Source organism: Silene latifolia, chromosome 2 (assembly GCF_048544455.1).
Source record: "Silene latifolia isolate original U9 population chromosome 2, ASM4854445v1, whole genome shotgun sequence".
Lineage (NCBI taxonomy): Eukaryota > Viridiplantae > Streptophyta > Magnoliopsida > Caryophyllales > Caryophyllaceae > Silene > Silene latifolia.
The window spans coordinates 132689290-132702927 of NC_133527.1; the positions used below are offsets into that span (position 1 = coordinate 132689290).

Sequence of the window (13638 nt, forward strand, 5' to 3'; positions counted from 1 at the left end):
TTTCTGTAGAATAATATTCATTCATCATTTTGTAATCATTTTCTCTTCTCAAAATCTGTAATTCTTCCTCTAATTCTCTCTGTAATTTCCTCAATCAATTAATACAATTTGTTCGAGAAATTCTCCTACAATTGTCCCAATTTGTGTATAGAATTTCCGATTTCAATATGAAATCCTGAATTCTGTTACAATTGGTATCAGAGACTCTACAGGGTCCTGAATATCCTTCTTTTTGTTACAATTCCGACATTAAAACACTCTGAAAAAGCTTGTTTCAACATTTTTGTGATTCTTTCATCTTTCAAATTACTGGAATTCGTAATAACACTGGCGAAACTTACTGTACTCCAATTATCTGCGAAAATGGAAGAAAGGTTGGGAACAATGGAGTTACGGTTACAAGAACAACAACAATTGCAGCAACAACAGCAGGAAAGCATGACAGAATTGAGTAATCAACTTCGGGAATTACTACACAGACTTCCTATAATACCAACTCCTCCACCCAGAAATCAGGAAAGAACTTTCAATTTTTCACCTAAATTGGAATTTCCTGTTTTTGATGGCAATAACCCTAGGATTTGGGTAAAAAAATGCAAAAGATATTTTGAGTTGTGTAAATTGGTGGATAATCAAAGGGTAAGCATGGCTTCCCTGTACATGGTGGGTAAGGCAGAATCTTGGGTGCATAGCTATATGACCATAAGACCAAATGTGGAATGAGATGATTTTGTACTCGATTTGTGTGCTCGATTTAAGGAGAATTTGGGGAGTAATGTGGTAGAAGAGTTTAACAAATTGCAGCAAAAAGGATCTTTAGAAGATTACCTAGATGAATTTGAAAACCTGAGGGGATTGATGCTACAGCGAAATGCATTGTTGCCTGAAACTTATTTCTTGGATAGCTTTGTTGGGGGCCTAAAACCCATGGTTAAGCCATTTGTGAGAGCTTTGCAACCTACAACAATAGCAGAGGCAGTGGAGTTAGCAAGATGCCAGGAGGAAAGTTTGTCAGCAGCTAAGTCCATAAACAGCAATCAAAATTCCACCAGATTTTCTAGTCAAACTTTCACCAAGAATCCTACATCCAATTTTCAATCCAATTTTCAGAATAACAGAAATACAAGATTTTCACAACCATTCCAAAAATCAAACCCAAGTTCTTCTGAACCAAGGCCTAGACCTTTCAAGAGGCTGACACCTGCTGAAATAGAGGACAAAAGGAAGAAAAATCTGTGTTTCCAATGTGATGAACCATATGTGGCAGGGCACAGCTGCAAGGGCAAGCTCTTCACTATGGTATTGGTTCCTGTGGATGCTGAAGAGGACACCCCTGAAATGTGGGATACACCTGAATTCAGTGAAGAAAGTGGAGTTCGAATGGAAGAAATGGGAGAAGAACAACCTGTGATATCTTTGAATGCTATCTCTGGTCAAAGTTCATACCAGACTATGAGAGTGCAAGGCAAGATCAAGAATAATGCAGTCCACATTCTCATTGATTCTGGCAGTACACATAATTTTTGTGATACAGAGATTGCACAAAAGCTTAGCTGTAAAATCACAACAACATATCCTCTAGAAGTTTCTGTTGCCAATGGGGAGAAGATTGTGACTTCAAAGATGTGCAAAGGGGTCAAATGGCAGCTCCATGGAGAGGAGTTCACAACTGATGTCATGTTGGTGCCTTTGGGTGGGTGTGAAATGGTGACAGGGGTCCAATGGCTCTCCTCTTTAGGGCAGTAATATGGGATTTTGAGCAGTTAAAGATGGAATTCATGTATTAAGGGAGAAGAGTGGTCCTTAGAGGCCTCACAAAAGGCAGTCTGAAATGGATTTCTGGTAAGCAAATGGTGGCTGAACTAAGCAAAGGGGAAGCATATAAAAGGGGCCAATTCTTTGTTATTCAAGTTCAACCAACACCACCCCCAATACAAAGTCAGGTAGCTACTGTACTTCCTGAAATTCAGAAAGTTTTACATGAATTTGAGGACTTATTCATTGAACCAGAAGAATAGCCACCCCATAGAAATCATGATCATAGGATTCATCTTAATCCTGGAGTACCACCCATAAATGTTAGACCATACAGATACCCTGTAGTACAAAAGAATGCCATTGAACAAATTACTAAAGAAATGCTAGAAGCTGGTGTGGTCAGGACTAGTCAAAGTCCATTTTCTTCACTTGTTGTTATGGTCAAGAAAAAAGATGGTACATGGAGATTTTGTGTGGATTATAGGGAGTTAAACAAAAATACTGTTAAAGACAAATTCCCTATTCCAGTCATTGATGAACTGTTAGATGAATTACATGGTTCATGCATATTTTCCAAAATAGATTTAAGATCTGGTTATTGGCAAATTAGAATGCACCCTGAAGACATTCAGAAGACTGCTTTTAGAACTCACGTAGGGCATTATGAGTTTGTAGTAATGCCTTTTGGTCTTACCAATGCTCCCTCAACATTTCAGAGTTTGATGAACTCTATCTTTAGTGAGCATTTGAGGAAATTCATATTGGTGTTTTTTGATGACATATTGGTGTACAATCCTGATATTGTTTCTCATACTGTGCATTTGAGAATAACATTGGCCATTTTGAGGCAACATCAATTGTTTGTTAAAATGAGCAAGTGTAGTTTTGGAGTGGATCATGTGGAATATTTAGGACACATAGTGTCTGCCACAGGATTGGCTACTGACCCTACCAAGATACAAGCCATGCTTAAATGGCGATCTCCTAAGTCAGTTAAGGAACTCAGGGGATTCTTGGGTTTAACTGGGTATTACAGGAAGTTCATTAGGGGTTATGGGATTATCAGTAAACCTCTAACTAATTTACTTAAGAAAAATGCATACATATGGAGTAATGAGGCAGAAATAGCTTTTGAAACCTTGAAGCAAGCAATGACAGCAGCTCCAGTACTTGCCTTACCAGACTTTAACTCACAGTTTGAAGTGGAAACTGATGCCTCGGATGTAGGCATATGGGTTGTTCTAGCTCAAAAGGGTCATCTTATTGCCTTTATAAGCAAAGCCTTGGCTGATAAACATAAAGCCTTGTCTACATATGAAAAAGAATTGTTAGCTTTAATATTGGCTGTTGATAAATGGAGACCTTATTTGGTAGGCCAACATTTCATCATCAAAACTGATCATTTCAGTTTGAAGTACCTGTTGGGACAGAAAATAACAAGTTCATTTCAAAGCAAATGTTTACCAAAATTAATGGGATTAGACTATGAAGTACAATACAGGAGAGCAATGGAAAACACAGTGGCTGATGCACTTTCTAGAGTGGAAGGGGCTGAATTATTGACTATTTTGGTGTCTCAAGTAAGAACTGACCTCTTACAAAGGATCAAAGACAGCTGGAAAATCCCTGAAATAATACAGTTAATACAAGAAATCCAAAGTAATCCTAATGCAAGTACCAAATTCCAATGGCAAAATGATCAATTAGTAAGAAAAGGAAGACTGGTTATAGGTCCTGATGCTGACCTAAGATTGGAAATTTGCTCCTTAATGCACAACTCTTCTCTTGGAGGGCATTCTGGTGTTCATGCCACCTACATGAGAATGTCAGAGTTATTCTATTGGAAAAATATGAAGAAAAGTATGAGACAATGGGTTAAAGAGTGTGGGGTGTGTCAGCACAATAAAGCCCTATTACAATCACCTGCTGGTCTCCTACAACCATTACCAATACCTGAAGCAATTTGGGTGAATATTTCCATGGATTTCATAGAAGGACTTCCTAAGTCACAAGGGAAGGATACCATACTGGTTGTAGTAGACAGATTGAGCAAATATGCCCATTTCCTATTACTCACTCACCCTTTCAAGGCTTCTGATGTGGCAAGAGTGTATTTGGAACAGATCTTCAAATTACATGGAAATCCCAAGTCAATAGTGAGTCAATAGTGAGTGACAGGGATAAGATCTTCATTAGTCAATTTTGGCAAGAACTTTTTAGGCTACAGAAGGTGGACTTACTGATGTCTTCAGCTTATCACCCTCAAACAGATGGACAATCAGAGGTGGTCAACAAATGCCTTGAAACATACCTTAGGTGCATGACAGGGGAAAGACCTAAGGATTGGGCACAGTGGATACCATTAGCTGAGTGGTGGTATAATTCTAACTTCCACTCTGCCATAGGAACAACTCCTTATGAGGTGGTATATGGGCAATCACCTCAATTACATACTCCTTATATTAATGGGGACAGTGTAGTAGCTGCAGTGGATAGGAGTCTACATGCCAGGGAAGAATGTATTCAAATGTTAAAATTTCATCTAAAAAGGGCTCAAGATAGGATGAAGAGTCAAAGTGACAAGCATAGGACTGATACAGAATATCAAGTGGGAGACTTGGTGTATGTCAAATTACAGCCGTATAGACAGCAATCAGTGGTATACAGAAGTTGTCAGAAACTCTCACCAAGGTACTTTGGGCCATTTGAGGTGACTGCCAGAGTGGGCAAGGTAGCTTATACGCTGAAATTGCCTGCACAGTCCAAAATTCACCCTGTGTTCCATGTCTCTCAGTTAAGGAAACACCATGGAAGTGTGCCTGTCATTAGTGTAGTCCCTACCATGGATGACAATCTACAGCTGAGGGCGGAGCCCATAGCTATACTGGAAAGAAAGATGGTGAAGAAAGGCAATGGGGCTGTGGTATACTTTCTGGTACATTGGTCTAATGGTACTACTGAAGATGCTACATGGGAACTGTCAGATGATTTCATAAATAAGTTTCCTGCATTTCAGATTTCTTAAGCTTGAGGACAAGCTTCTAAAAAAAAGGGGGAATGTATTGTAACAAACAGCTAAATAACCAACTATAACAAACTCAAGAATGGCGCCTAAATCAGTTAGAGGGTTGTTAGGTTGTTAGAATACAGCTGTCAATTAGTTGGAAGTGGTTATATAAACTAACTTTCTGTAGAATAATATTCATTCATCATTTTGTAATCATTTTCTCTTCTCAAAATCTGTAATTCTTCCTCTAATTCTCTCTGTAATTTCCTCAATCAATTAATACAATTTGTTCGAGAAATTCTCCTACAATTGTCCCAATTTGTGTATAGAATTTCCGATTTCAATATGAAATCCTGAATTCTGTTGCACAAAACTAAAAGAAAAGACCAAGTTAATGCAATGACCACCAAAGGCCCTTTGTAGACATTACTTTGAGCGTAGTATAGAGATTTTTACTTCTGGATACAAACAAGTAAAAAAACACACTCGAGTCTTTAACACTAAAAGAGCACCTAGCCTTTGTTTAAAGGCTCCGGGATCGGATTCCTGAACCACGGAATTGAAATGGGACTATGAATGAAACCTCTCAACAAACATGCTAACCCTAAAACAAAACTATTACTTTACACAAACCCAAGCAAACTGTGACCTACCTATTGAAATAAAACTATGATTCAGGTAGCTATGATTGTGACCTACCTATTGAAATTACACTTGAGATTGAGCATCCTCGTCTTTTTTTCTCTAGCTCATTTGGTTGAAGTTACAATTTATCAACATTTGTAATCAATTGTGTAGATTTGTTTGGTTAGTCGACATAGCTGATGTCGAGAAAGAACACACGGCTTGAACTGATAGTCGCTTCAGCACATTTGGACAAGGGTCTCGCCCAAAATTGCTGTTTGTAATGGCCACTGCACAAGTTCGCTTTCCTATGCACCTCTGTAGGGAACACACAACAAAAATCACTCGTCTGAGTAAAGTGGTTTATACATAGGGATATCAATGGGTCAGGTTCAAGCCGCGTATGATGGAGGTACCTGAATCCGATCAGACCCGCCATCCATCTTCCACTTAGTTTATTTGGGGTTTCATCCATATATTTGGATAAGGTGTGGTGGGTTCTTTGTGGGTTTAGGTTAAAACGTCATTCGTATTACTATAGTATCATACTTACAAGAAAGGAAAAAGGAGCTGTGATTTGTACCTTTTGTAGAACAGAATATGAGGTGGGAGCATGACAAGTTCCTTGCTCAAACCTGCCGCAAGTTCCAAGAGGAGTTCCAAAGCTTGCAAATGAGATGGAAGAGATGTACTGATCGGCTGCACAACGTAAGCGGAGTTTGGGTGTCGTGTGGAATTCTTGTGTGCTGCCATAGCTTTCAGCCGTTTCAATCTGCCAGCTCTTGATGTTCGGATGGTATTCTGAGATTTGAGCACAAACCGTGCTCAATGATCTTTTTACTAGAGAAATTTTTGTCGGATCTCCGCCTATTTCCTCAAATACAACAAGCAGATTTTTCGTAGGTTTTAACCATGACCGTGGCACATGGTACCTGGATAAAAAAAAAAAATTGGCAATTCCGTTAATAACTAGATCACTTTACAATCACAATTTATAGTCATGATACTTCTATCATATGGTCAAACCATAAAATTACCCTCACATCTGCAGAGTCTTGAAAAATAAAGGTGAGATTAAACTCTCATATGAGATGGTCTCACGATAAGATTAGACGAGATTCTAACCATAATTTACCCTCACCCTCACATCTGCAGAGTCTTGCAAAATAAAGGTGAGGTTAAATTCTCATATGAGATTGTCTCACAATAAATTATACTCCCTCCGTACCAGACCAAAGGTAACACTTACTATAAACGGACGTAACACACCAAAGGTAACATTCCTTATTTGGCCCACAACATTACCAAGTTATCCTTATAACCATTTGATATTTACACAAAATGCCATTACATACCTCACCTACCAACCCACAATTACATACCCCACCTATTTTTTCCCTCTTTACCCTTACTTTTTCCACTTTTTCTTAAATACTCCAATTTTCCCTACGTTACCTTTGGTGTGGTACAGAGGGAGCACAAGATTGGCCCATGTTTCAATCTTATTTTGTTTTATGATGAGACAGGGGAGTAACCAACTTACCATCTTTGAGACGGCTTGCCGCATCCAACTTGACACTTGGGAGGTTGAAATCTCCCAGAATAGCTGCATCCATTGCATTCTCCTTGGGCAATTGTTGTCCAGTATCTACCAATACTTACCCCATTTATCCAAACCTGGCCCTTTCCCATGCTGTGCATGTCCACAGCTAGTGGTTCATTTCCTTCTGGTGCATCAAAGTAAGCCTGCAATTATCGAAGTAGCCAAGAATGAAAATGGATGTTCCTAATAGCTAGTTTTTGGGTAAGATCGTCACAGGAAATGACAGTAAGATGTGATGAGCATTTAAAGTTTTGGGTTAGTTTCAACTTGAAATTTCATAAGCTCGCCAACGTTGCTATTGTAAGAAGGTTTAACGTAAATTCTAGTAATGTCCCAATACCTTATGCCACATAAGCGGTTCCCCTTTTTGTATGGCTATTTTACTGTCCATCCAGTCCACCATGGATATACCGTTTGGTGATGCAAGATTCATCGACTCCCCCTTCAGACCAACCTGTATGAAAGAAGCTCACGTTATCCGGGAGTTCCTTTTGTTAGAGAAATAAATAGTAGAATGTAGTAACTGGTTTAATATATGCTCACCTGATAGGTCCATCTCTCCCAAGACAAGTCGAGTTTGCCTTTATCAAGACCTTCCAGTACCACTGGACCCAAAATTCCCGTGTCCCATGTCTCAAAATGTCCTCCCACATTCTTCAGTAATCAAATTTAGAAATATTGTGAGAATCAAATAAACAAAGATATTCAGTACAAACGCAGAAAACCGGGGGAATGCTTACTGGTAAACCAACTGCTATACTCAGTAGCGCGAATTTGTTTGTTCCCGGCTGTAGATTCACTTTTTTGCGAAAGGTGAATCTTCTCGACTTTCGGTCCCCAAAGGCAGATCCTGCAAGGTTATCAATCATTAGATCAGAAACTAAATAATTCTTATACGAAAGTGCAAAGAACTTGTTACTCATAGTATCTAATACTCCTTTCGTCTTACCCATTTGTTTAAAAATTTCTTATTTGGTCCGCCTCAACCGACAAGTTTACACTACCTGTTTAGTTGAGTTTTTTTTTTTTTTTTTTGTGGTATGAAGACTGATCAACCCTGAATTTTTTTTTCTGAGTTGTACGATGTGTCAAATGGACCCACCATTATTGAAATCTAATCAACCCATTATTAATTACCATTAACCCACATGTTTTTGCTTGCATTAAAAAACTGTTCCAAAAAAGGATGAGACAAAGGCAGTACCAATAAGCCGCCCGTTTATAAAGACATGAACAGCATGTCCTGTAGATTGCACGACGAGCGTGGGTTGTTCCCCACCGTGGAGGGAAGAGTCTGATGGATTAACATCAACACTGTAGAAGCACCATGGAAAAACAAGTCACTTGTACAATCACACTGAGGTCTATAGTGATGATTCAGACTTCAAAAATTCTCTGATGGCATAATATTTTCATCAACAGGACTTCTGATTACTGATATGAGACTGACTCAAGGCGAGGCAGTCTTATTACACATAATTTCACGAGAAAAATCAAACATTTATGTGCAGCGAGAGTGCGAGACACTCTCATACAATACTTGGGGTTTTATAAACATAAATAAGGTAATCAAACAATGCTTACCTAGTTTTGTACCAAAGATAGTCTGTACTATCCCTAGTGACATTTAACTGCTCCAGCAAACCAAAAGCAGACATAGTCGAGCCATCATCAACAGCTGATACATCTTCATTATAACTTTCCCATGAATATATTTTGGCGTTGCTTGCCATCATTTCCATATGCGAAGTTTGCTCCCCCACCTTTTATCATAATCAACAGTATAGTTAAATCATTAAAATGTCAGAATAGAGAATCAAGTAATTTCATTTGTTAACTTCAGACTTTAAATATGAAGCAAGGAGCCTCCAGAAGCGTACTTTAGCAGTGTTGAATGCGACATTTTTGCAGTCAGGTAGAATGCTGATGGACCAAGGAGGTAAGTTATAGTGCTTATTATTGAACAGAACTTTCACACCAGAGTCGATTTCATAATTTGCAAGAAAGGCTGCACAACTCCCCTTCTCTGGATAGAATACATGGGCCTAAATAAGACAGAGATTCAAGTTAGTCAGGTGATGCCATAAGTGAATGATGTCTAAGAAGAGAGGTAGATAGTGTATCAGGAGATGGAATACCTGCTGTTTGGGCCCCAATTCAGTAACAATAGGATCAGCTGCAACCAAAGAAGGTTCACATAGCTTAATAGCTTTATGAAGCTCCTTCAAGTGACCGTACTTTGCCTGCCTTATTAAGCCTGTGTACAGGAATTCAAAGGAATTAGTTAAAACGGTTCCCTGTCTTTCATTGCAACTCAATGGTGCATAACTCTCCTAAACCCTTCAATTTCTATGTTATTTAGACTTTGATAACAGTATCTATAATTTTGGCTTAAATGAAGTGTCTTAAGTGTTTTACACATGTCCAATAGTCGAGTATCAAACACAGGAACATGAGAAAAAAGAAAGTCGCAGTAACACAGTGCAACTAACAAAACATCAAGCATATTGTTTTTTTTTTTTTACCATATTCATCAATAGGAGCATCATAGTCATAGCTGGTAGTTATGAACGGACCCCCAGCAGTTCGTCCAAAGTTTGTCCCACCATGGTACTGTTTCACATGGTAGATGTTAGAAACACAAATCCCAAAAGATAAGGCAGAGGGAACCGCACAGTGCTAACATACCATGTAGTAGTTCACCAAGGATCCTCCTGTCTGTATGAACCGTGCAACTGCAAAAGCCAAATCTTGTACCGGTCTTTGTGAGCTCGACTTACCAAACTCACTGAACCTGCTCAGATTTATCAGTTCTAGTGTGAGTGACTCTTTCAACTTTATAAGCGTGGAAATGGCCTGATGAAACAATCAAAATTACATGGAAAGAACAGTACCAGCCACTCCAAGCCTCTGTCCACAGTTTTGGCTTATATGGTCTATTTGGCGTAAATTGATGACAGTAGAAGCCATTGCAGGTGTTAATCTGTCCTCAGGAACAATGCACGAAACCCTTCCATGAGAATTTGGAAAATATATTTTACACTACAAGTAATTCCACCATGCACAGTTATCTCAGTATGTTTTGCAGCAATATAAACTAGAATGCAAATGGCTGTAAATTAAAATGGCAAATAGTCGTCTCATACACTCCCATTTCCTCTAATGGGCTATGTTACTCAGACTCGTTCTACAAGTGTCCGATAAGGGTGTGTGTCTAAATGTCCAGCTCAGCTATTCTATATGAAATATCCACATGTTTCTGGTTAAAACGAAGAGCTCCAGTACGAATACTCGTGTCCGAATACCAAGTGTCGGACTTGGGAACCCGAGCTTGAGTTGAAGTCCCCTGGGTCATGATAATGGTAAATGCAACAAGAATACAGATGCTTAATTAAACCAAGAATCTTGTATCCATGATGTAAGAAGGCCCTTACCAGTGGATCAGGAGTTGACACGTCCTTGCACATAGTCCAAGGAACACCTGTCTGCATACTGACTGCCATCTTAGCAGCCCAGCTCATATAATTATATCCCTCTTGGCCAAGATGTGTTCTTAGATTCCCATACTCATTCTCAATCTTGCATAAGGGATCCAAAACCATAGTTTAGGAAGACTCATTCTCTTAAAAAAAGTACAGAACAACTACAAACTTTTACACATATTGATGCATTTTGCTAGCATCTGGGATCTCAAAATAGCATAACGCACGCTAATCATTTTTGTTCAGTTCGGCGATTTTCATTCTAAAAAATAAAAACAATTCTAATTTTGTATAATAATAAAACTTTTTAAAAGGACTCCAAAAAAGATTACTTTCTGGATTCCCCATTGTCTGCCACCTAACTCTATCTATTAGGTGCAATAGGCTACAAGTAGAAGCCCTCTGCTGTCCGCTCTCCGTAGAATTAATGGGAATGGTTCTAGATTTTTACCTGAGACAGAATAATCGGTCCACCCTGAGAGTGATATAAGTTATGACTCTTGAGCAAGCTCACTATCTTCTCAGTGAATCCTTGCATTGCTATCTGTATAGTAACAGTACACATTTCAAACAATTACTCCGTATATAAAATGTTAATCCTTGTACGACTAGTAAATTAGCATACAGGATCTGTATTTTGGGAGTGAAGTGTTCAAAATCAGAGTAGCAGACCTTGAAAGGTTCATTGTCAGTTCTGAAGCTGATGCCTGGAACATACTTTAGCCATACTGGAAACCCACTACAAAATCACAACACAAAAGCTCAATCACAAATCAGATTACTCATTACTAACTGACCTACTTTTACCTGATGTCTTACTCGGAATTTCACTGTAACAGTTAGTCTGAGCATTTTATAATAATAAAAAGTGACCATTTAATGATAAAAAATATAACTAAAATTGTCACTTTCTAACAATAAACTGATGGTAACTTTTTAAATGTTTACATTTTGCCGTAAAATGGTCACATTTTATCCATCTTAATTTCAGATGGATACAACCGTCTAAAATGAGAATTTGCGATATATAATTAAGTACCACACCGATTTATTAATTAATACAGCATAAGAAAAAAAGGGAAAGAGAGAAAGTACCCAAAATTCCACTCAGCACAAACATAAGGTCCAAGTCTAAGGTGAGCATATAAGCCAGCTTTGTGAACAATCTTTAAGAATCTAACCAGATCATTTCTTCCTTCAAAATTATACTGAAAACACACACCCATTACACATATAGATCCAAATTAGTACTATAAAATAAATGATTTTAAAAAAAAGTAATAGAAAAGAGTTACATTGGAAGGAGAAGGCTCATGAACATTCCAAAAGACATAGGTGTCAATAGCATCAAGTCCTCCTTGTTTTGCCTTGATTATCAGATCTTCCCACATCTACATAGGATATTAATAAATAAATAAATAAAGAAATAAAGTTGTACATTTTAAAAAGAAAAAAGACAGTAGCACCGACAGGGTTCAAGTCATAGAACTTAGTCCGGAAATGATCTGGGGGTGGGCTAACATAAAAGGCGACAAATTAATAACAAAATGTAGTAGTAGTAGTAGGTAGTACCTCGGGAGTACTTCTGGGGTAATGTATGGAACCAGAAATGATAATTCTTCTTTGGCCATCAATCAAAAGTGATTTTCTATCATAAGTAACACTACATTGCATCAAATGTAGATTTAAAAACAAGATTAACACCCAAAACAACAACAACAAAGATTTCATCTTTCTCTCTTGAAAATGTAGAGAGAAAGAGAGAATATAGGGCGGGGGAGGTTGTTGTTTTGGATGTAAAAGTAAAATATTGAGCGGTGTAGTTTGGCCGTGAATGTGACTCTGTGAGTATTGAGTAGAGACTCAATCTGACCTCACTCCCTCACTTTCACACTCTCTTCCTTTTCACACTCTCACTCCCTCTCTCTCTCTCTCCCTTTACTTTCATGTGTCTTGGAGGCCGTGACTATATATGCAAATGAAATACTCAATACTCATAGGACTACGGTCACTACTCCCTATACGGACTATTTTATTTCTCGGTTATAGTGCTATACTGCTATTAAAACGGGTTAAGTATCATTTATTTGTAACATAAACATTTCTAATAGTAAAAATTAGTGAATAATTACTTTTATCATAAAATTGTCACATTATTTCCCTATCACAAGAGAGAACTCTTTTTTTTTTTTTATTAATCTCTTGACAATGTATTGTTGTTGTTACATCTATCATATTTGATATTTAATCTGATGTTTTAAATTTGATATTCAGATTTTGTGTCTATCTTTTTGTTTTTTTATTTTTGTTGTACAATGTAAGTTATTTTATGGTAATATTAATTACTCTTATTATAAACCATTGTATATGTACTATCAGCTTATCTTGTTTGTGACCTCTCCCAACCCTCTTTCATTTATCCTCCCACAAACCCCTTCCAAGCTTCCACTTATTTCTTTATCTCACGTCACATGACAGACACATTTGTATATATATATACTCATACTATAAAGGAGTTATTTGTTCCCTCAAAAAAAAATAAAGGAGTTATTTGAGGATTTGGGTACAACTGTACATTTGTATTGGGTTCCATTGTACTGCGTACACGTTTCATGAATGGCATATTTTATCTTTAAAAAAATATATTTCCTCCATTCAACTCCACTCTACCTATTTGTATTTTGCACAAATATTAAGAAGGGTGGGGTTGGGTGGAAAATATTGTAAATAAATAATGAGGTACTCCCTCCAATCCTCTATTTTCTTCCTCTTTACTTTGGGCACAAGAATTAAGAAATTGAGTATTATATTGATAAAAAGTTGGGTGGGGTTTGATGATAGGAGAGAGGGATGAATAATTAAGAGTTAAATAATGAATTGTGGGCCACAAATATTAAAGTAAGGAATAAAATAGGATTAAAAGAGTTGGGTGGGTGAGGTAATAGGAGAGAGGTATGAATAAAATAAGAGTAAAAAGTTACCAAAAATAGAAAGGGGAAGAAAACCTGAATAACCGTTTTAGGAAATAGGGAAGAATATGGCGAATTGGAGGGAGTATAATGTAATTAAGTGGGGTATGAGTGGAAAAGGGTGGAGTTTGATGTAGAAGTAGTGGGGTATGAGTGGTAAATATTGTAAATAAGTAATGGGGTATGAGGACAAAA

The 13638-nt window shown here is 37.7% G+C and overlaps 1 protein-coding gene across 1 annotated transcript; it reads right to left on the minus strand.

Annotated features, from left to right (window-relative positions):
* Positions 1 to 5156: 5156 nt before the first annotated feature.
* On the minus strand, positions 5157 to 12438 carry LOC141643001 (beta-galactosidase 3-like). Its single transcript, XM_074452020.1, has 19 exons — positions 12047 to 12438; positions 11770 to 11865; positions 11570 to 11682; positions 11147 to 11213; positions 10926 to 11018; positions 10427 to 10570; positions 9887 to 9975; positions 9681 to 9786; positions 9518 to 9605; positions 9131 to 9249; positions 8873 to 9037; positions 8577 to 8755; positions 8197 to 8306; positions 7733 to 7842; positions 7536 to 7646; positions 7333 to 7446; positions 6933 to 7135; positions 5973 to 6321; positions 5157 to 5707 (listed from the first exon to the last, which is right to left on the minus strand). Exons 1-19 carry the CDS (start codon positions 12203 to 12205, stop codon positions 5552 to 5554), a joined length of 2571 nt encoding a protein of 856 aa, XP_074308121.1. The 5' UTR covers positions 12206 to 12438; the 3' UTR covers positions 5157 to 5551.
* Positions 12439 to 13638: the final 1200 nt, after the last annotated feature.

Excerpts from the sequence above, each read along its gene's own strand:
- LOC141643001 (XM_074452020.1), bottom strand. The coding sequence starts at position 12,205 with ATGAAATCTTTGTTGTTGTTGTTTTGGGTGTTAATCTTGTTTTTAAAT. Across the intron at positions 11,019-11,146 it reads CTGACAATGAACCTTTCAAG|ATAGCAATGCAAGGATTCAC; the intron begins GTCTGCTACTCT and ends GTTACTATACAG. Across the intron at positions 7,136-7,332 it reads AACCGCTTATGTGGCATAAG|GCTTACTTTGATGCACCAGA; the intron begins GTATTGGGACAT and ends CGATAATTGCAG.